At 52.7% G+C, this 23561-nt stretch overlaps 2 protein-coding genes across 14 annotated transcripts in view; one reads left to right on the forward strand and one right to left on the reverse strand.

Moving 5' to 3' along the window:
* Window positions 1-5934, forward strand: part of NTNG2 (netrin G2) — a 72027-nt gene extending 66093 nt beyond the window's left edge. For 3 of the 4 annotated variants that reach the window (XM_044926481.2, XM_025261921.3, XM_025261922.3), the window contains 4 exons: window positions 660-761; window positions 2183-2350; window positions 4194-4328; window positions 4946-5934. In XM_044926481.2, the coding sequence (XP_044782416.2) occupies window positions 660-761; window positions 2183-2350; window positions 4194-4328; window positions 4946-5181 (641 nt within the window). In that variant the 3' untranslated portion in view covers window positions 5182-5934. The remainder of the gene's footprint in view (window positions 1-659; window positions 762-2182; window positions 2351-4193; window positions 4329-4945) is intronic. The other variant, XM_006052141.4, reaches the window with a different exon arrangement.
* SETX (senataxin) overlaps window positions 5879-23561 on the reverse strand; it is a 104258-nt gene continuing 86575 nt past the window's right edge. For 8 of the 10 annotated variants that reach the window (XM_044926477.2, XM_044926473.2, XM_044926474.2 and 5 more), the window contains one exon: window positions 21089-22150. In XM_044926477.2, coding sequence (XP_044782412.2) covers window positions 21419-22150 — 732 coding nt within the window. In that variant the 3' untranslated portion in view covers window positions 21089-21418. Of the gene's footprint in view, window positions 6169-21088; window positions 22151-23561 lie in introns of those variants that run through there. The other 2 variants (XM_044926478.2, XM_044926479.2) reach the window with 2 other exon arrangements.

A 23561-nucleotide genomic window follows, 5' to 3' on the forward strand; every position in this document is an offset into this window, starting at 1 on the left:
CTGCCTGGAGCAGGGAGCTTGCTTCAGAAAGGAAATGCTCAGTCGCTCAGTCATGTATGAGCGACTTCATGGACTGTAGCCCGCCAGGCTCCTCTGTCCCTGGGATTCTCCAGGCAAGAATACTGGAGTGGGTTGCCATTTCCTCCTCCAGGGGATCTTCCCGACCCAGAAATCGAACCTGCATCTCTTGCTTCTCCTAGATTGGCAGGCGGTTCTTCACCACTGAACCACTGGGAAAGGAAGGGAGAGGCCCAAATCTTGCATCTAGGTTCACACTCTGGACTTGACCCTCACAGAAGCCTGGAGAGGAGCAATAGTTCATGGTGTCCAAAGTGGTGTTTTTCAACTATTCAACAAATCATCCAGCTTCAGCAAAGTCTTTAGCATAGCATGAGAGATGTCAGAGAATAATGTGGGAGGATTCATCCAGCTGAACTGATGGCAGATGGTCTCCGAGGGGGGGGGAATCAGGGGCACGCCGGGTTCCGCGCGCTGCTGGCTGTGCTGTGTCGTCTCAAATCTGAGCAGGTGACAAAGCTGCTCCGGAGCTCGCCCAGGGCACCTTGGGAGCCTCCACTGGGCTTTATCTGGGCAAAGACCGCCCGCCCTGGGCAGCTGGACCACGGCTGATGAAAGGGCTTGTTTCTCATCTCTCCAAGCTGCGGGCACTGCTGCTGGTGCCCCCGCCCCTGCCAAGGCCTCCAAACTTTTCCAGCTCAGGCCCAAATCTCCTCAGGTGATGCCTGTTGAAGAATTCGAAGGTAAGAGGAAGGCCGTGGGGTGGATTAGCCCTCCTCCAGCATTTCTCCCCCTACTTCCAAAAAAAAGTGCTGAACGAGGACCAGTGATGCCCGGCTCAGAAAACCCTCCCAGAATAGCTGGGTCAAGGTGAAGTGGAGCCTGTCTCCCCTCCGGTGCTCCCTCCCCGAGGGAGCTGGGGGCAGGCATGAGTCAGAAGTACAGTGGGCAGGCACAGGGCAGGCAGAGCAGCTGCCAGAAATAGCCTGTCCTGGCTCCCCTGGGAGGTGTGGCCCAGGGGCTCATCTTGGTGGAAGCAAGATCGGGGACATGGGGTCACCGAGAGTACTCCTTGGGACACCTGGAGGATGTCTCACCTTCTCACTGTCCCTGGAGGGACAAGGTGACGGGGACAGGAGGCCATGGGGTGGGAAAGCCACCAAGCTCCTCCCGGGCACAGCTCAGAGGCTCTTTTCTTCGAGGTCTCCCACGTCCTTGACCCTGACACCTGGTCAGTCCTCCCTTCTCCCATCACAAAGCGAAGTGTGGCTCCTCTAGGGATACACAGATGGTGTCTCACAGAGGGCATCCTTCCTTGTTCACGGGAATGCTGAACCTCTTAGGAGGGGACACCAAGGGACGGCCCCCATCTGTGGCAGGGAAGGTGACCCTCCTCACCAAACTCCGCCCCCCTTGATGACGTCATGGGAGTCACCTCCAATCCCTGGGGGCCTCGCCTTTGGGGGTCACAGGTGCCTCCAGTGAGAGTCAGAAGCTGGGCCAGGGCTGGCCTTGGAGGTCAAGGCGAGAATCTCAGGGCACAAAGCTTAAGGCAGCACTTGCTGTCGGGGTCCTGCAAGAGCAGGCGCTCTGCTGCCAAGCACATCTGCAGAACAGCCCAGGCTAATAAGAAAGGGTCCTGCAGGTGGGGGTTTCCTCGAACCATCTTCCAAAGCAGCACGGGGAGGAAGTTCCTGGTCCTTCCCACCTCTGGCATACATGCATGCATCTGCCCTTCACTGAATCACTGGGATACTGTGGTGAGCGCCATGTACCCAGGCACCACCCTCCCTGAGCTCACCACCCGATGGCATGACCCATCCTCCCTGCATGGATCATTTCTAATCACCCCAGCATCCCTCCAGAGAGCGCTTCACCCCGGTACCCAGCCAGGGCTTCAGCGGGTGCTCCCTGGTGCCCTGCCCTCGGGGCCAGGTGGGAATTTGTGGGCCGGGCCCACGCTGGTTCTCATTCTGGTTCAAAGCTAGCAGGACCATCCCTCCCCAAATGGCACAGGAGTGTTGGAGGCCTGGGGCACCTTCCTGTGCCAGGCACCCGCCGCCCCTGCCTCAGTTTCCCTGACTCCCTGGGGGAGGGGTCGCAGGAAGGCACCGTCTCTGTTTGCTCTCTGACCCTTGGTGTTTCTCATGCTCGGCCGGCCCAGACTGCGAGTGCTACGGCCACTCCAACCGCTGCAGCTACATCGACTTCCTGAACGTGGTGACCTGCGTCAGCTGCAAGCACAACACGCGGGGCCAGCACTGCCAGCACTGCCGTCTGGGCTACTACCGAAACGGCTCCGCGGAGCTGGACGACGAGAACGTGTGCATCGGTGAGCCCTCGCTGGCACGTGGGGGGCACGGGGCGCAGGGCGCCAGAGAGGCGTTAGATGGCGTCTGGAGGCCCCTGCATTGGAACCCCGTGGGGAGGCTGGTGGTGGTCATTGTTGTTCAGTCGCTCAGTCGTGTCCGACTCTCTGCAACCCCATGGACTGCAGCCACCAGGCTTTTCTGTCCTTCACTAACCCCTGGGGTTTGCTCAAACTCACGTCCACTGAGTTGGCGATGCCATCCAACCATCTCATCCTCTGTCACCCGCTTCTCCTCCTGTCCTCAATCTTTCCCAGCGTCAGGGTCTTTTCCAGTAAATCAGTTCTTCACATCAGGTGGCCAAAGTATTGGAGCTTCAGCTTCAGCATCAGTCCTTCCAATAAATATTCAGGGTTGATCCGGAAAAATTCCAACTCCAGGGCCCACTCTGGCTGGGTGTTTCTAAGGACAGAAGCCTCCAGAATCTGCTCTATTGATAAGCTCCCCATGTGGTTCTCCCCGCAGGCACTGGAGTTTCAGAACCACACGTTTGAGCCAAAGACAGGGTCTAGGGCTTGCCTGGCTGTGTGGTGGTGGTGGTGGTTTAGTCGCTAAATCGTGCTCGACTCGTGCGACCCCATTGATTGTAGCCCACCAGGCTCCTCTGTCCATGGGATTTCCCAGGCAAGAATATTTGAGTGGGTTGCCATTTCATCCTCCAGGGAGATCTTCCCAAGCCAAGCTGTGTGCCTTTCAGCAATTCTCTTCCCCTCTCTGGGCCTGTTTGTAAAGTGGGAAGTGAATCAGATCAAGGGTTGTTCAATCCTTCTGGGGGGACTGATGCTTTTCTTCAAATGAATTTTCTCTTGTGCTTTATAAGCCCTCCACCCCCCAGTGAGCAAATAGTCTGCTTTCTTTACCCTCTGCGCCAGGCCTGGCTTTTGTGGTAAAGAAGGAAATAAATCTACAAGGGGCCCTGGGCCCAGCCAGGGGCAGGCCAATCCCAAAGGTGGGCCCCATGGCCTGCAACCAGCACCCACTAGACTGGAACGCTGTCTTCTGTAGAGGCCAGTTCTCAGCCCTGGGATGCCCAGCGCCCTTGGGAACCCCCTGTCCATGCCCCGCCCAGCAGGCTGGCCCAGGCTGTGCAAAGCTGCAGCTGTCAGTCTGAATTATGGCAGCAGCCTTCAGATAATTTCATCAATTCTCAAGTGATCCCAAGGGAACCGTACAGCCCATGTCACACTGGCCAGCCGCGGGGGACAGGGAGGGGCCTCTGGATCCGATTAGAGGCGGTCCTCCCCACCCCCCAGCACCTCCTTTTTCTTTGCCTGCTGCCTCCACCCCCGGCCCAGCAAGGACACCCACCCAGAGGGGAGGCGTTTGCCTCCTCCAGGGGGCAGAGGCCCCAGGAAACCGACTGGGAAGGGGTAGGGTGAGGCTGGAGGCCCTGGAGGAGAGCTGTGGATCCCTGCTACACCTTCCGGTCCCCACACACAGCACAGCCCGCAGGTCAGATGTCAGGTGGCCCCGATGAGGCCCCGCCCACCTGTCAGTCACCGCTCTTTGAAGCTGGGGTGGATCAGCGCCCGCCTCAGTTACAGAAGCGGGGAGACGGGCCCAGAGAGCGGAAAGGGCTGGCCCAGGCCACATAGCGCCAGGGCCAGAAAGAGGGGAAGGGGCTGCCTGGATGGGAGGAAATGCCGTCTTCTCTCGCGATCTGGACACCCCAGGCAGCCCTCACCCCACCGTCCAGCCGCGGATGCGGAGATCCGACGGGGAGGGTGGCGGGGTCTGGCGGGGTGGGTCCGTGCGGACAGCGCCCACAAGTCACCCTGATCACTCGCCGTGCGACTGTCGGTCCAGAGTGTAACTGCAACCAGATCGGCTCCGTGCACGACCGGTGCAACGAGACCGGCTTCTGCGAGTGCCGCGAGGGTGCGGCGGGGCCCAAGTGCGACGACTGCCTCCCCACGCACTACTGGCGCCAGGGCTGCTACCGTGAGTGCGCGCCGGGAGGACCCTGGGCTGTGGGGCCTGGGGTGGGGCCTGATGCTGCCGGGCGGGGCCAGTGGGTGGGCGGGGCCTGATGCTGCCGGGGCCTGTAGGTGGGTGGGGCTGATGCTGCCGGGCCAGTAGGTGGGTGGGGCCTGATGTTGCCGGGCGGGGCCCTTGGGTGGGCGGGGCCTGATGGTCCCGGGGCCTGTAGGTGGGTGGGGCTGATGCTGCCGGGCCAGTAGGTGGGTGGGGCCTGACGCTGCAGAGCGGGGTCAGTAGGTGGGCGGGGCCTGACATCAAAGGCGGGGTCTGGATGATGGGCGGGGCTTGATGCGACTGTTGGTGGAGTAGGTACCAGGAAGGGAGTTGGAAGCAAAAGAGGAGCTGGGAGTTGGTTGGAGCTGGCAGGAGGCGGGGGCTTTCGGGGAGGAAGGGAGGCTGTCCGAAGAAGTGACGGGCCGGCGGAGACCCGATGTTAGCCACCGGAAGAGGGTGGAAGGGCGCTCCAGGTACTTGGACCGGCACATCCCAGTCGCAGAAGCTCCAGCGCCAGTGGTGGTGCTGGTGGGTTCGGGGTGGACCTGACCGCCGCCCGCCTTAACCGCCCCTCCGCCCCGCAGCCAACGTGTGCGACGACGACCAGCTGCTGTGCCAGAACGGGGGCACCTGCGTGCAGAACCAGCGCTGCGCCTGCCCGCGTGGCTACACCGGCGCGCGCTGCGAGCAGCCCCGCTGCGACCCCGCCGACGACGAGGGCGGCCTGGACTGCGACCGCGCGCCGGGGGCTGCCCCGCGCCCCGCCACCCTGCTCGGCTGCCTGCTGCTGCTGGGGCTGGCTGCCCGCCTGGACTGCTGAGCCCCGCGGAGGTCACCCCGGGCAGGGTGGGGGCCAGTCCGCGCGCCCTGTCGCGCCCTGCGCCCCTCGCCCGGAGAGCCAGGGGGCCCCCGGGGGCCGGCGTCCGAGGCCTGGCGGTGAGAAGGGTGCGGCCTGAGCTGCTCCCAGGTGCTACTCAGCAGAGTCCTCCCGCCCCGTCCCCACTACCCCAGTGGCACCTGCCCCCGCCCCTGCACGGCAGCGGGGGATGCTGTGGGGTCCTGGCCCCAGCGGCCTGCGATTTTGGTCTTAGTTTTTCTTTTATATTACCCACCGCCCCTTTCCTTTTTTTTTTTTTTTTTGCCGGCAGTGAGACAGAGGGTGGGGAGAAACGCTGCTCACCCCACACCCTCAGATTCTGCCTCCTGCCACACACACGACTGTTGCAGACACACCCAACGCCTGTGCCTGGCTCACCACCAGCCAGCGGACCCAAAGTCCAGTTGCCTACAACTCTAGTCGCTGACGATTCTCTTTTCTATTCTTGGTTTTCCTTTGCAGCCCACCAGACCCCAGGCCTTTCCAGAGGTCTGGGGACCAAGGAGCTCACTGTCTGGGGGCAGGGAGTCAGGACGGAGGGTTGGGAGGGCCGGACACTTCCTTTTGTAGAGAACTATTTTTGTTTGTATTAACTGCCCCTATGAAGGAGGGCCCCGGGCGGGGACGTTGGTCACCATGGTGGGTGGTTGATGGTGTATAATCTGACAGTAAAGAATCTGCTCACTGCTGCCTCCAGGGCCTGTGTTCTTTCTGCTCTTTTTTTTTACCCAGCAAGTGTGGAGGTGAAAGGGGTACTCACAGAAAAGCCTTAAAGAAACGGTTTCACTCTTAAGGCCCGTCTCTTCCCCAGGCCCCTCTGTGAATAACGGGCAGGTGTGGCCAGCAGCGCTGTCTCACTACGTGGCCAGGCCTGGCCCTGCAGTGACCTCCAATGTTCCCCAATCTTGGGAGGTTGTCTCCCTCCTTTCCCTAAAAAAAAAAAAAAAAAAATCCAAAGTATATTGGCACTTTTCCTTGGCTGACCTCAAATTTAAAAGCACATGGTAGACAAGGATTTGCTGAGAAGTCCCAGGGAAAGGACTGGCAGAGCGCGGAACAGGGCTGGACGCCGATGATTCTATTTATAAACCGGTATCGGAGGGGGATTTCTATCAGGCCCGCCGGACCCTCAGCCTCAGGCCGTGTCTGAAGCTGGGGCCGCGGCCTTCCGGCGCCCCCTGGTGGCCAGATTCCAAGGTGGGCACAGGCTGATGGAGGCGGAATGGCAAAGACCCACAACCCACCATCCTCCCCTTTCGTCTTCCTCTTTCCCTCCCGAGCATCAGTAAGGGGACAGCCAAGGGGACCAGGGACAGCCTGGGAATTGTGAAAGGAAGCTCGGAAGAAAGGGGTCCATCAGCTTAGCCCTGTGCTTCTGAGGTGCCCATGGGTCTCTTTCTGGTCCTTGGGAGTTGGACTTCCCTGCTGTCTCTCAAGGTCTGGCTTTCCCTGGCCACCTGCTTACTTCCCAGCTGCCTCGGAAGATTCCCAGAACATGGATCAGGTTCTGGTTCCTTGCTGTTCCTACAGCCTCCCCACCCCCACCCCCCCCCAGCACCTGCAGCTACCCTCTGGCTGCAGCCGATCTTTCCAGTCTGGGACGTTTAACATAAAACTGTGTTCATTCCTCCTGCAAGTCCCCAGAGCAAGGCTCAGACAGAGTCTAACGAAACTTGGCCTTGCAGATGACAAGAGATTACAGCACGGCCACAAGTGATATAAAATGTGTTTAGGGCCTCTCAGGGCCAAACACCAGGCCCTTCTGGCCTCCCGATCTGTCTCAGCTCCCAACCCCAAAGTGCCTTCTGTCAGGTCCCCATGCCCCCTCTCCCTTACCATCCTCACCTTCTTAGCGACAAGCTCACTAGCTCAGTGGCTAAAAGAAAACATCCCTGGGGCACCTGGCTGCCTAGCGTGCTCACGTGACCCAGCCCTGGCCAATGGGCTACAAGCAAGGGTAATGGGCGCGGCCTCCGGAAAGTCTTCAAAGCCTTTGTTTGCCTTCACTCCACACCAAGCCTCAGTTGGCCAAGTTTGGGGCCCCTGCTTGTCTCTCTGGCCCCCTCACCCTGATACTCAGTCAGCATGGTTTGGGGAGCCACCCCTTCAGGATGGTGGAGCCCAGAAGGTGGAGATTGGTTTTCTGAGAACCTAGCGGAGCTGGGTGACGCCAGCCCTGGTTGCTCACCTCTTCACTTAAATGTGTGAGAAAAAATAAACCTTGATGTGATCAAAAACACTGGTCTTTGGGTTTTTTGTCACAAGCGGACTTACCGGCTCCTAAGTTATTGGCCTTTCCCACTCAGCATCTGGGTCCCCAGGCCCACTGAGGCAGAGACACTAAAATGCTCCAGCCACGGCCCCCACGTCGTAATGCTGCCCATGAGGAAGACAACAGGTCACAGCGGCTTTAGGCCCGGGAGTTCAGGGCCTCACTGCCTCAAGACCCTCTTTCCAGGACAGGACCGGCCTCCACCTTCAGATGAGCAGGGGGTGGGGGTGGGGGCTTGGGGGGGACGAAGGAGAAGGGGGAGCAGGCTGAGCAAATCCGCCTCTAGGTAAACACCGGCTGCTGGCTGCAATTTGTAAGCAGTGGCTTCTCGTCCTCCTCCTCCTCGTGATGTTAACATAGGAAGCACAATCACTCGCCCCTAAATACACACACAGAATCTTGGGTCCCTTGACAGAAGCAGAGCTTGAGACACGGGTTCGGAGCGTGGATTCATGGAGGGGGTGCTGTTTGGAAGATGGATGAGACGATTCAGATGCGGCGGGGAGGCCCAGTGAGGTATACCTGAGGGCACTCACCGAGGCTCTGAGCAGAAACCCCATCCTGAAGCAAGGGGCAGGCTCACGCCATGGGCTTCATGCTGGATTTGGGGGGCCCCCAGTACAGAAGGTGGGCAGCTGTAAGTTGTATCAGGCATTGCAGCATTGCAGGGGCGGTTCCCATAGACGGACTCTGGGCCAGGCATCAGCAGCTTCTACTGTACACACACACACCCCCCTTGGTGTCACCCTGGGTGTGTCCCCAGGAAGGGTCCTGAGAGGTCGGGGAGGAGGTGGGCAGAGCCCTGCCTGCCCTGACCCCTCTCAGCAGGGCCAGTGGCACTGTGGCAGCTCCCCTAGGATCAGTGTCTACACAAGCCAGGGGCAGGGAGGTGGAGCACACTAAATCAGACTGGCAGCCCTGGTCCCCCAGGAGGCGGCCCAGGCCCTGACCCCGGTCAGAGGCTGGAGGGAAAGTTGCCAGCAGCCACTTGGAAAATTCCGACATCTTCCGGGCACAGCCCCACCTCTTCCTGGTGCTTCCTGGTCCCGGACCTCATGTGTGGACATCGGGTTCTGAGTGGTTGAGAGGAGAAGGCTCCACTTTCACAACGGGGAGGGTGACAGCCACTGCCCGCGGGCCGGCCCGTGCGTCCTTAGGCTTCACCGTCACGAACTTCACCCTGGGACAGGACTCGGCCTCAGAGCCACCGACACTGGCGGCGCTGCCGGGCCGGGCGGGCGCGGCTGTGCTGTGCGGGTAGGGTGTTCAGCAGCATCCTTGGCCTCCAGTCTCCAGGTGACAGTCACTTTCCCTCCCGAGTTGCGACAACCAAAAGTGCCTCCGGGCATTGCAAATTGGGGGTGAAACTGTCCCGGGTAGAGAATGTTCTAGGTGGAAGGACGGGTCTACCCAGTTAACAGAGAGGGAAGTGGAGGGTCCAATTTGGGAGGTAACTTGCCTGAAGTCATGCTTGCTAAGAAGCAGGGGCAGGAAGTGACTCAGGATGGCAAGAGTGTGAAGCCCAGGGCGGGGAGGGGGCACGGGGCGTCCCCCCTGCAGGGCCTGCAGCTCTGGCCCAACCCCCTCCTCCGCCCCTGCAGCAGCTCCAGGACAGAGCGAGGTGCCCTGGGGAGCCAGGTGTCATCCAAACGGCCTTGCTGTCAGGGAAAATGCCTTGCCCGCTGCCCCCACGTGCCCCCTCTAAATAAGCAGGCCTGCTGCGTCGGCACTTTTAGTTATGAGGCGTTTATGGGCACCTGGGGAGCGGCTGTGGGCATCTCCCCGCAGGCCTGGGCAGGCAGGGCTGAGAGGGGGCTCCCCCCATGCCCGCAACCCCTGCCCCAGCAAGGCACCTCCAGCTAGGCCAGTCTCCCCCAGTCCCTAAGGACCCCTGCACATCTCAGGCCAGATGAGCAAAGGGTAAAAATCCAGGGAGGAGAAGCTTGACTTGTTTTTGTTTTCTTAGAAAACACAAATCACAACTTCAGGAAGTTAGAAAACACAGAAATGCTAGATAATAAGAATTTTTAAATTAAAATCACCCACAATCTTCCATCCAAAGCTAATAACTGTTAATATTTTCTGATGTGCATGTCCAGTACCTTTTCATAAAACACTCCCTGCCCCCACACAGTCTGCCCAGCGTTTGTTAAGACCGTGCTAAGTCCTGTGCTGAGGCTGAGACTGGATATACCTTCTATCAAGGACCCCTGAGATGAAGCTGAGAAGTGGACTCGGGGAACAGAGCCATTTTACAGCTGAGAACACTGAGGCTCCACAAGTATCTTGGTCGGAGAGCTTGGGCACGGCATCAAAAGTCAACTGTGCGATTTAAGTTGAAAAGATGATTTGAAAGCTCATAAGACCCACATGGAACTTCCCTGGCAGTCCAGTGGTTAAGACTGAGCTCCCAGTGCAGGGGGACCAGGGTTCAATCCCTCGTCAGGGTACTAGATCCCACAGGCTTCAACTAAAGATCCCGAATGCTGCGACTAAGACCTGGCTCAGCCAAATACATTATTTTTTTAAAAAGGATATGGAAAAATCCCCACCCTTTTACTTTTTGACCCTGCCAATGGCCCTCTTCCCCACCCACTGGCGCACCCATGCATCTGTACATTTCATGGCTGACCCAGGGCCCACGTTTCCTTCCTTGAATGGAGGGTAGGGGGCAGGGAGGGGCGTGTTTTCAGAGGCAGAAGGGATGGCACTGCGGGGCTCTCAAGTCCCACCACGTGGGTTCAAAGCTGTCCTCTACTACCTGGATGAACTTGGGCAAGTTACTCAATCCCTCTCTGCTTCAGTATCCTTATCTGTGAAATGGGGATGTGAAAACCAGCACCTGGTGGTCCAGGGGCTAGAACTTTGGGCTTTCTCTGCGAGGGTGTGGGTTCAACCCCTGGTTGGGGAACTAAGATCCCACTAGCTGCACCACAGGGCGAAAACCAAACCAAACCAAACAACAGCAAAACCTAGCACCTATATCAGAGGGCTATCATGAGGGCCACAGAAGTGCAGTGCTGGCCCAAATAAGGGACCAGTATCCGCTGCTGTTGTCCATTTCTTCCCTCTTTCCCCCTGCCAAAGCCTGCCACATGGGTGTGGTGTCACATATATACACACACATAGAGCAAAACTGTAACCCTCACCTTCCCACGAGATCGCGGACATCTTCCTTCTGCCAGGATCTATTTCTACTGGGGTCTGTCCTTCTGCCCCAAAGAGGTGCTGTCATTAACCATCCCCTCGTGTTAGCTGTAAGGCCATGTCGAGGAGTTAATGACGATGCTAGGACTGCAGGATGCGTTGGTCTCTAGACCCCGTAACTACCCGAGAGTAGACTGCTCGGTAAGGGGTGTTCTAGTTGAGGCACTGCAGTTGCCAAGAATGGAACCCACACAGGCTGGCTCCTGTCATTAGGGGGTTACTGGTGGGATGAGGGGATTTGGGTGCAGGCCAAGGGCAGGACTCCAACCAGGCCCCCACCTGGCAGGTTGTCCTCGCCATTCAGTTGCCGGCATAGGAGCACCGGACCATGCTGTTGTTTGGAGCCCTGTCACAGCCTCAAGCCAGAAGCACCTACGGCCAGGCGTCCTGGAGGGCCTTCCAGTCCTGTGTCCCTGCATGACACAGGTCTGAGTTCTGCCTGGGAAGGCTCCTGTGTGTGCATCAGAATGGAATGGACAGACTCTGGCATATTCCTAAAACAGAATACTATCCTCCACCCAAAAGAGTGGACAACCGCTATAGATATCTCAGAAATATAAGGACGAGGGGGAGAAAATTCAGTCACAGGATATCCATTGTATATATCACATCAAGTACAAAATTGAGTGAATATAATTTTGGGGTATATGCACTGGAGTGGCAGCTGCGTAGAGCTGCAGCGACTTTGAGGAAATACCCCACGTCTAAGGGCCAAGGAGAAGCCCCAGCAAGACAGTAGGAGAGGCAAAATCGCATTTAGAATCAAACACCATACCCGCCAGAGACACTCAGAGGGCCCAAACAAACCTTGTGCCTACGAGGACCCAGAAACCTCACAGAGACTGACACAGAACTGTGTTTGAGTGCCTCCTGAGGAGATCCGGGTCAGCAGTGGCCTGCCACAGGGGCAGGGGCTCTGGGTGCAGCAGACCTGGGTATGGCATAAGCCCTCTTAGAGGTGGTTGCCATTAACCTCACCACAGAGCCATCAGAACTTACCCAGGACTGGGAAACAGGCTCTGGGAGGGCACAAACAGAACCTTGTGTGCACCAGGACCCAGGAGAAAGGAGCCGTGACCCCACAAGAGACTGCCCCAGACTTGCCCGGGAGTCTCCGGGGGAGGCGTGGGTCGGCGGTGGCCTGCTGCAGGGTCGGGGGCACTGAGTGCAGCAGTGCGTGCACGGGACCTGCTGAAGGAGGTCGCCATTATCCTCACCACCTCCACCATAGTTTGGCCTCAGGTCAAACAACAGGGAGGGAACACAGCCCCTTCCAATCAACATAAAACTGGATTAAAGATTTACTGAGCATGGCCCCGCCCATCAGAACAAGACCCAGTTTCCCCCAGTCAGTCTCTCCCATCAGGAAGCTTCCATAAGCCTCTTATCCTTCTCCATCAGAGGGCAGACAGACTGAAAACCACAATCACAGAAAACTAACCAATCTGATCACATGGACCACAGCCTTGTCTAACTCAATGAAACTACGAGCCATGCCGAGTAGGCAAGATGGACGGGTCATGGTGGAGAGTTCTGACAGAACGTGGTCCACTAGAGAAGGGAATGGCAAACCACTTCAGTATTCTTGCCTCGAGAACCCCATGAACAGCATGAAAAGGCAAAAAGATAGGACACTGAAAGATGAACTCCCCAGGTCAGTAGGTGCCCAATATGCTACTGGAGAAGAGTGGAGAAATAACTCCAGAAAGAATGAAGAGACGGAGCCAAAGCAAAAACAACAACCAGTTGTGGAGGTGACTGGTGATGGAAATAAACTCCGATGCTGTAAAGAGCAATATTGCATAGGAACCTGGAATATTAGGTCCATGAATCAAGATAAATTGGAAGTGGTCGAACAGGAGATGTTAAGAGTGAACATTGGCATTTTAGGAATCAGTGAACCAAAACAGACAGGAAAGGGTGAATATAACTCAGATAACCATTATATCTCCTACTGTGGGCAAGAATCCCTTAGAAGAAATGGAATAGCCATCATAGTCAACAAGAGTCCGAAATGCAGTACTTGGATGCAATCTCAAAAACGACAGAATGATCTCTGTTCGTTTCCAAGGCAAACCATTCAATATCACAGTAATCCAAGTCTATGCCCCGACCAGTAATGCTGAAGAAGCCGAAGTTGAACGGTTCTAGGAAGACCTACAAGACCTTCTAGAACTAACACCCAAAAAAGATGTCCTTTTCATTATAGGGGACTGCAATGCAAAAGTAGGAAGTCAAGAGACAACCTGGAGTAACAGGCAAATTTGGCTTTGGAGTACAGAATGAAGCAGGGCAAAGTCTAAAAGAGTTTTGCCAAGAGAACACACTGCTCATAGCAAACACCCTCTTCCAACAACACAAGACTCTACACATGGACATCACCAGATTGTCAACACCAAAATCAGACTGATTATATTCTTTGCAGCCAAAGATGGAGAAGCTCTATACAGTCAGCAAAAACAAGACCGGAAGAGGACTGTGGCTCAGATCATGAACTCCTTATTGCCAAAATCAGACTTAAATTGAACTAAGTAGGGAAAACCACTAGACCGTGACCTAAATCAAATCCCTTATTATTAGACAATGGAGGTGAGAAATAGATTCAAGGGATTAGATCTGATAGACATAGTGCCTGATGAACTATGGATGGAGGTTCGTAACATTGTACAGGAGACAGGGATCAAGACCATCCCCATAGAAAAGAAATGCAAAAAAGCAAAATGGCTGAGAAGGCCTTACAAACAGCTGTGAAAAGAAAAGAAGCAAAAGGCAAAGGAGAAAAGGAAAGATATACCCATTTGAATGCAGAGTTCCAAAGAATAACAAGGAGAGATAAGAAAGTCTTCCTCAGTGATCAATGCAAAGAAATAGAGGAAAATAATAGAATGGAAAAGAATAGAGATCTCTTCAAGAAAATTAGATACCAAGGGAACATTTCATGCAAAGATGGGCTCAACAAAGGACAGAAACGGCATGGACCTAATAGAAGCAGAAGATATTAAGAAGAGGTGGCAAGAATACACAGAACTGTACAAAAAAGATCTTCACGACCCAGATAATCACGATGGTGTGATCACTCACCTAGAGCCAGACATCCTGGAATGTGAAGTTAAGTGAGCCTTAGGAAGCATCACTACAAACAAAGCTAGTGGAGGTGATGGAATTCCAGTTGAGCTATTCCAAGTCCTAAAAGATGTTGCCGTTAAAGTGCTGCACTCTATATATCAGCAAATTTGGAAGACTCAGCAGTGGCCTCAGGACTGGAAAAGGTCAGTTTACATTCCAGTTCCAAAGAAAGGCAATGCCAAAGAATGCTCAAACTACCGCACAATTGCACTCATCTCACATGCTAGTAAAGTAATGCTCAAAAGTCTCCAAGCCAGGCTTCAACAGTATGTGAACCGTGAACTTCCAGATGTTCAAGCTGGTTTTAGAAAAGGCAGAGGAACCAGAGATCAAATTGCCAGCATTCGCTGGATCATGGAAAAAGCAAGAGAGTTCCAGAAAAACATCTATTTCTGCTTTATTGACTATGCCAAAGCCTTTGACTGTGTGGATCACAATAAACTGTGGAAAATTCTGAAAGAGATAGGAATAGCAGCCCACCTGACCTGCCTCTTGAGAAACCTGTATGCAGGTCAGGAAGCAACAGTTAGAACCGGACATGGAACAACAGATTGGTTCCAAATAGGAAAGTACGTCAAGTATGTCAAGGCTGTGTATCATCACCCTGTTTATTTAACTTCTATGCAGAGTACATCATGAGAAACGCTGGGCTGGAAGAAGCACAAGCTGGAATCAAGATTGCCGGGAGAAATATCAATAACCTCAGATATGCAGATGACACTACCCTTATGACAGAAGGCAAAGAACTCAAGAACCTCTTGATGAAAGTGAAAGAGGAGAGTGAAAAAGTTGGCTTAAAGCTCAACATTCAGAAAACTAAGATTATGGCATGGGTGGTCCCATCACTTCATGGCAAACAGGTGGGGAAACAGTGATAGACTTAATTTTTTGAGGCTCCAGTATCACTGCAGATGGTGACTGCAGCCATGAAATTAAAAGACGCTTACTCCTTGGAAGAAAAGTTATTACCAACCTAGACAGCATACTAAAAAGCAGAGACATACCTTTGCCAACAAGGGTCCATCTAGTCAAGGCTATGGTTTTTCCAGTGGTCACGTATGGATATGAGAGTTGGACTGTGAAGAAAGCTGAGCACCGAAGAATTGATGCTTTTGAACTGTGGTGTTGGAGAAGACTCTGGAGAGTCCCTTGGACTGCAAGGAAATCCAACCAGTCCATCCTAAAGGAAATCAATCCTGCAAATTCACTGGAAGGACTGATGCTGAAGCTGAAACTCCAATACTTTGGCCACCTGATGCAAAGAACTGACTCATCTGAAAAGACCCTGATGCTGGGAAAGATTGAAGGCAGGAGGAGAAGGGGACGACAGAGGATGAGATGGTTGGATGGCATCACCGACTCAATGCACATGAGTTTGAGCAAGTTCCGGGAGTTGGTGATGGACAGGGAGGTCCATGGGGTCGCAAAGAGTCAGACACGACTGAGCGACTGAACTGAACTGACAAAACTTGATGCAAACTACAGAATTCAGGATGATGTTTACAACTAGGTGGAAGGGGAGGTGGGAGGATGTCTGGAAGAAGCCTGGAGTGACCTTCCAGGCGTCAGCAGTGTCCTGCTTTCTGTGATGGGGCAGTGGTACACAGGTGTTGATTATGTCTTTCGTTTTCCATTACCCTCATATACGCTTTGATGTACAATTTATTTCACAAGAACTTTGAGCGCCAGGTCTGTGCCAATCAGTGGTCTGACCACCACTGTGGATGTACAGCATCGCCAGGTGACGACTTCAGCTGCTCTGCAGCCCACCTTGCTTGGGATGCCAAACTGAAGTCACTCGGGAAGATAAAAACCATCCCATCTCGGCTGCGTTCTAACTTTGGGAAGACTGAAAAACGAGATAATGTAGTAAATTGAAACCATGCTAATGCTTTTATATCAAATTATGTTTGTTATTTAGAGTGTATTTGATGGCTCAAGGGTTTTTAACATTTAAGAAAATTTGGCATTTTCATCAGATTAGTTATTTCAACTTGAAATCTACCGAATCGCTCAGTTTAGGATTAAATGGAAAAGTTTAAGACCGTTTTATTAAATGGGCTTTTTAAAAGAACTTTAGACTCACCAAGTTTGACTAGATTTACTAGATTGGTTTAAATACTGTTAGAAGAGGAGGCATTTGAAGGTTTAAAAAGAAAATCAGGGAACAGTTCTGAGAGCTTTCTGAGATGCTCTTCCTGGGTGGTTATCCTCAAATTTGCCTTAAGTAAAACTTCTCAATTCTTTAAAACATTTAATTAAAAAAAAAAAAAAAAAAATTTAATTTGTAAGAGCAGCTTATAAAAATGCCTTTTTATGGCAGTAGACTATAAAAAAAGATCAGAGTCAACTATTTCAGTTACTCACAGATACCAGGGGCGTATGTGGCTAAGGAAGCGCTGGCAATACTCTGCCATTTTCTGGAGGACCAGAAGAGAGGCCCCAACCTCATAGAAAACCCACCCCTCCGCCCAGAGGAGCCCGGATAAGATGTCCTGGGGGCCTGAGGAGTGACACGTGTGGGAAGCCCCTGCTGTTATTTTTGCAATCTCTTTTCTCTTGCTGCTTCCCCCAGAGGGTGAGCTCTGTTGAGCAGATCTCTGTTACAGTGCAGGGGTCGACAATGCGATCTGTATAGGGGACCTAAGAAAGTTAGTTTTAGGTTCATTTGTTGCTTTAATCATCTAACGAGAAGGGGATGACAGAGGACGAGATGGTTGATGACATCACCAACTCAATGGACGTGAGTCTGGGCAAGCTCCGGGAGAAGGTGCAGGACAGGGAGGCCTGGCGTGCCGCAGTCCATGGGGTCACAGAGAGTCGGACACGCCTGAATGACTGAACGACGACGTTGTCATGAAACCCAAGGAACTATAAATTTAAGAATCTTTGAGGACATTCTCCACCAAGATGTGGGCAAAGGCGGGTGCCATCGGCGGGCTCCCTGCCCAGCTGTGTTGGGTGATTCTGGGTCAGTATCTGAGATGGGGGCAGTGGGGGGTCTCTGAATGTGGAGCTGCAAGAGCTCAGAGAATCAGGAGACCCCTTGGCCGCTGGACCACCAGGGAAGTTCGCACTGTGCTCTTTAGCCTCTTCTCCTCCTGGACGTCAGCGTTTGGGACTTGGAATTTTAAAGCTTGATGGTGAAAAAGAACTAACACCCCGACCATCATTTTCAGGTGGAGAAAGCAAAGCCCACAAAAGGCCCTCAGGAGCTGTCCACAGCCAAGGGCAGAGCTAAGGCAGACCCCCTGCCTCGTTTTCCGTGACCAACTACTCCCTGCTCAGGCCCCTCCATGGCTAGCTCAGTGGGCACTCCCGCTCACACCTGACGCAGGCTCACTTGGCTCTTTCTAGACTCCATAGGCAGCCTTCTAACTCCTCCTCTCTATGGCATCCGGACCCCCCAACCCCTGACTGAGCTGTTCCTGGCTCTCCTTCCCCAGTCCCACTGCGGTGCCCTTGGGAATCTCAACAAAAGGATGCCTGCCCAGATGGCTTCTGGGGGTGGGCCGCACCCCCTCCAGAGCCCCTGTAGGGGACGAGGTACTGAAGAAGACAGACTGGACCCCGATGGGCCCCAGGGCTGACGCGAGGAGCCAGGCCTCAAGGCTGGCCGCTCACTGCAATCACCTCGCAGTGAGTTCAACTTTTAAGCTTTTTTTTTAAAGGCAGCAAGTACTTTCTCCCAGACACAAGAAATTAGCAATTCTAGGGGACAGCCCAGGAGAGGGAATTTTTAAAGTTCTCTGGGTGACTCCCAGGTACACCTCCCAGGCTGAAAAGTACCAACAATTCGATTTGCAACATTGCTTGAGAACAAAGGCTACAGCGGCCACAAGCAGAGCTGGCCCAAGCTGGAGGGAGGGAACACAGAGACAGCTCCCGTGGGTCGGAGTTCCCGTGGGTCAGGGCACCGTCCACCTGTGGGCACCATTTACGCAGTCTGACTTGGCAAACACCTCCTGTCCAGTAGCACAGGGTGACAATAACTCAGGTCCTTTAAGAGTTACTGAGGGATCCTTTGTGTACAGAAACTGCCTTCATGGTACTGCGCAACGCTGTAAATTCTACTTTAAGTTGAAGCTAAATTTTAGTTTCCTTTTTGAATTATTTATTCCTCAAACAATAAATGGTGAAACCCAGCTGTATTGGTCAGGAGAGATTTTAAAAATCCCCATGGCAGCTGCTGCAGGAACCAACTGCATGGATAAAACGGCCATCACAGAGCACCCGCCTCTCATCAGGTCTCCTGGCAACTTCACCTTGCCCCAGGACTCCCCACGAGGTCATCCCTTTACCCTCATGGGTGGTGGGTGCCTCCATCCCGGATGAGTGGGAGGCCCAGGGAGGCTGGCGGGGCCCACATCCTGGTGGAGCTCAGCATGTCCAACTGTCCTTCCTGAAGCCACTGCTTTTGGAGAATGTGCTCTCCTTTGTAACCACCAGCGCTTACCCCCGGCCTGGCCATCTGCCTCCAGCTCCGCCACTGGGGCTCCCGCAGCTCTTTCTGTGGGTTCCTGTTCATCTGCTCTGCTCTCCCAAGCTCAGCCTGGAGGTGAGCGTGTGTTTCTGGACCAAATCTCAACGGGTAACTGACACCACAGTTGGCCACACGTACCTCACTCACCACCTTGTGGATAAGATTCCAAGAAGAGGTGAGAAGCTAGGAGCACTGTGGGTGCAGACTGGATGAAAACATCAATCCAATGGCAGACTAAGCGAGTTATCTGGAAGTCCCTTCAATCTCCATTCAATAACTCCTAACATGCGTCAGCTTTCTTGTTTCTGCTTTTAATTCTGCCATTTCCTCAATATTCAGATCTTAACAGAGACAACAGGGCTATTGTTTGCCAAATCCTGGCTAGGAATTCAGGGCATAGAAAGAAAACTACAGCAAAGAAAACTATAAATCGGCACAACTGACTTTAGAAAATAGTTTAGTACAATTTTGTTATAAAACTCATTTACAGGAGGTTATTCACATGTATTTATCAAATCTGCTTCTGATAATACATGAAAACAGAACTAAATAAACTGTCCACAGTAATTTCAAGGCAAATGATATACAAAGAAACAAAACAAGATTTTAAGTAGAATATTTTCATGTTGAAAGAATTAAGACTGAAAGAAGACAGGGCACTTTCTTATAATGCCATGGCAAGGACAAAACAAGCAGCTATTATTTTTCACCTGCAGATTAACCGCCCATCAACAACACTGCTGTGACAGCTACATCAAGAAAGGCCACACGGTACACGACGTGCTTCGTGCAGACACATCAAGTACGCCAACTGGAGCCACGGTGCGTTTCCAGTGCAATGTCCGGTATGACCGCTTCTGCTGGGAGGGGCTGTCAGGACACACGTGCTCGTTAGGTGTTCTGATGTGCTACTTCTTGCATTCCCAGACTAGGTGAGTGGTGAACCGAAAGGTGGGCATGACGTGTGGGAACAGGCAACAGACCCTGCCTTAAATTCATGTTGTGTGAGCAGCATGGGGAAAGGTCCTGGCCCAGCAGTGTCCGTCACACCTCTTCTATAAGCTAACACCTTCTAGACTCTGTAAACCGTGATCACTACAACTGTCTGCTAAATCAAGCAGTCTACCAAGACAGGAGGAAAATAAACACAGCAACAATGAGCTTTCTTGCCAAAGGCCAGGCAGGAAGCTTACAAAGCCCTGGCCCCAAGTAGGACTCAGCCCACCTCCGTGACGGGGGAGCAGGGGCTGACTCTGGGGACAGAACGCATGCTCCCTAGGTGACAGGGAGTATCCACGTCCATCAGCAGAGGTCTAGATAGCAGTGAGAGGGACAAGGGGAACAGAGAAGTAGAGTGTTTAAACCTTTGAAAATCAAACGCTCTTTTAAAGCTCTTAATAACCTGCTTCAGGACAATTTCTGATGACCACAAAGCCCTTTCTGCTTAAAAAGCAGAAGAGCAGAGACACTTCAGAGGGTGCATGTTCACCCTCAGGGATGTGCTCTCTACCCCCGAGCAGCTGGGGTGCTGCACGGTGTACACAACCAACCACGGGTTCAAACGCGGTCGACTGTTAACACACGCTCGCGTCTGTGAGACCTCAGCACCACTGTGTGTGTGCAGGGAAAGCCAGGCTTTGCAATCAGGCAGCCCTGCCCACGCCCAAGTCTCCAGACCTCCACCCACAACAGCCACTTGCTTTCGCAGAAGCACAAGCCCTCTAACCAGATGCCCCACAACAGCGCTGCATCTGCATCAATGACACTGGTCTCCAGACACGAGAGGAAATCTGTCAACTCTCTCCTTGGTTCTGAAATCACAAGTATCTGCGCTGCTCTTCCAGCCTGCTCTTTTTAAAAGCTGTCTCTTTCCTGTCTAAAATATTGTCTCAAGTCCCCAGGAACCCCTTGGGAAGATGGTGAACACCCAGTTTTCTGGCTCAACCCAAGAAATGCACGCTTTCACACAAGCCACCTCGGCACTGATCTTGCACTTGGCAAACACTGGATTTCTAACCCATGAGTTGCAGAAAACTCATAATACACTGGGGGCATCTGAATGACATGTCAAGAACTATACTTTCTCATATTCTCCTAATTCAAGAAGAATGAGAATTTAAGCTAGAGAACTACATGCTCACTACTAGAAGATGAACTCATCACAGAAATGCACTATCCTGTGTCAGGGTGCCTGGTCTACAAAGGTCATCAGCGGAACTTAACTAACAGAACTTTCTGCTTCCCAACTTTCCCCCAGAAGACTCTGCTGCTGCTGCCGCCGCCAAGTCGCTTCAGTCGTGTCCGACTCTGTGCGATCCCATGGACTGCAGCCTACCAAGCTTCTCTGTCCCTGGGATTCTCCAGGCAAGAACACTGGAGTGGGTTGCCATTTCCTTCTCCAATGCATGAAAGTGGAAAGTGAAAGTTAAGTCACTCAGTCGTGTCTGACTCTTAGCGACCCCATGGACTGCAGCTCACCAGGCTCCTCCATCCATGGGATTTTCCGGGCAACAGTACTGGAGTGGGGTGCCATTGCCTTCTCCCCAGAAGACTCCAGCTGCTTTTAAAAAACAGAACTAGAGACCTCTGACCCACCAGCACTAAACTCAGCTCCTTGCCAGACTACCTGGGCTGTTAAACATCTGTTTTGTCATAACAATGGTTTAAAGGACCTGCCCCCCTCACATTTTTTTCAATATAAGGTTTGTTCTATTGAAAATGATTAACATTTTAAGCAGGGGAAAGAAAAGCCGTCTACCAGATTAAATTTTAAAAGGATTTTGTTATTTGCTATACAAATATACATTCCAACTTCTACAACCTCTCCAGGCTGACCTCCTTTTCTACAAGAACGAGAGATCAACACTGCAAGCCTCCTACTTCAAAGACATAATTACTGACACACTAATGTCCTCTGAAAGCTTCTGCAACTGACAGAAAGGACCAAGAGGCCCATGTGTTATAATACATTTTGTTTTCCAACAACAAACTCCTATAAGGAAAAAAGCAGTCTTATCTGGACAAGCCTGTTAGTCAGTCATCAGAGGTCTGCAGCAATGGTCATGGCTGACAGCCTCTGCTGTTCGGCCGTACTATAAAACCCGTCTCTTCTTGGAGCAGCTGTCCTCCTCCAGGACCCTCTCATCCCAGTCTGAGTTCCTCTTTGTGTGGGAGCTCGCCCACCACGCCTGATCCCCTGCACTCAAGGACCTGGCCTCTCTCCTGTGGCCGAGCGCCCCCTCTTCCTGCTCACACTTCTTTGCGCTTGTGGAAGTGTCAGTACTGGCAGCTGGAGAGTCACACGGCATACGAGGCATGTGGCTGTTCAGGGTGACTCCCTGCTGCCTGACGGTGCCTGGCTCCTGGGGACTCCCAGGGCAACCTGGCACGCCCGAAGGAGGCGCTGCTCCGGAATGCTGGGGGCTCAAGGGCTGCAGCTCCCTGAGGCTTATTCCTTGGGCATCCAAGGCCAAGCCCATCCTCCGCAGCAGTCTTGGGTCCCGAAGCCAGTCCTGATTGGGTGGCCTTTCAGGATCCTTTGCAGCCTCAGTGACTGTGGCTTCTTTGGAGTCAGAGGGTGAGTGGTATATGGAAGAAGCAAAAGATGTCTTGCTGAGTTCACCATCTTGCTTGCTGCTGGGTAGGCCACCCTGGGGTCTGGATGCCTCTGGAGTGACAGCAGGAGGATGAGTAAGGCTCCTCTGAAGCAATGGTTTGAGCTTCAGGATCTTCATTGCATCGTGTCTGTAGTTCTTGTCACAAGTCTTAATAATGGCACCACGTTTCTGTGCATCTTGAATCAGGTGATACCAATGCCTATTTTCCTTGAGACAAAGAGAAGGAAGAAAATTACATCCCCAAAAAACACTCACGTGCTTGGGAACAAATAGTTTAAGTATACCCTCATGAACGGATTCTCAAGAATCCATTACTTGACAAAGCCAAAAGAAAAAATAAGATGGAATACAGAACGATAAAACACGCTGCTACAAAACAACACCTAGCACCAGCTCTAAGGAAGAACTTCTGCCATTGTGTCGCTGTTACTCAAGCCATGTGGGTGAATTAGCTGTCATGCAATTCTGTCTGCTGTCAGGAGCCTTGTGCAGCCATCTGAATTTGTTACTTAGAAATTCACTTCCTCAGTCACACCAGCCACATTTCAAGCTCTCTGCTACCACACGTGACTGGGGTTAGTGTCCTGGATGACGCAGTTGTAGGAGGGCTCCGTCATCCCACTGAGCTTCCTCTGACGCTGCCTGCCTCCGGGAAGACGGCAGGAAGGCTCAGTTTCAGCAAGCTCTAACTTTTGAGTGCATGTTGACTGTTCTACAAACAGGTCCATAGCTGTCACCAAATTCCCAAAGGCTTCCCAAATTCCATCAGGCTGAACCATCTTAATCCACTGAGATACTATTCTAAAGATATCATGAAACTTTCTATCTCTTCTAGAAGAGCTTTAAGTTATGAAAAGCACATCTAAAGAAGGTGAAAGAAAATCCAACTCATGCATCTCTCCTCTCTTCCTCTAAAAGGAAGAGAGGGAATAAACTGCTTATTTACAATCATCAAAACTTGGGCTTCCTTAGAAGAGAGAGTATAGTGGAGGGAAAAACGATGAAGACTTTTTGACAAAGGAAAGAGAAGAAAAAGGATGGCTACCAAAGAGCCATACACAACTTAGTGACTGCAACCCTCCTGTGGGCTCCTGCACTATAGGTGGCTGGGGGTATAGAGTTAGTGAAAGTTGCTCAGCCATGTCGGACTCTCTGCAATCCCATGGACTATATACAGTCCATGGAATTCTCCAGGCCAGAATACTGGAGTGGGTAGCCGTTTCCTTCTCCAGGGGATCTTCCCAACCCAGGGATCGAACCCAAGTCTCCCACATTCCAGGCAGAATCTTTACCAGCTGAGCCACCAGGGAAGTCATAGTATTTATTTGCTGTGTGACCATGCTCAAGTCACTTGACCTCTATGAGTCTGCTCCCTCAACTGGAAGACATGAATGGTTATTTTATTTGAATGACTTTGAAACGCACTCTGTTTCCACATTTCATCATTTCTGACTGCAGGGTGTCTTTGGTAGCACTCTCCATGTATGCGATCCCGGAGAAATTCACAGCTGGGTGACTACAAGCTCTTGCCTTTTGGTCAAACCATTTTTAAAAAGAACAAGTCCTGGCTCTTGCCTGAAACCTTTCCACAGACATCTTATTTGACAAAGTGCCAGCA

Source organism: Bubalus bubalis, chromosome 12, assembly GCF_019923935.1.
Source record: "Bubalus bubalis isolate 160015118507 breed Murrah chromosome 12, NDDB_SH_1, whole genome shotgun sequence".
Classification (NCBI taxonomy): Eukaryota; Metazoa; Chordata; class Mammalia; order Artiodactyla; family Bovidae; genus Bubalus; species Bubalus bubalis.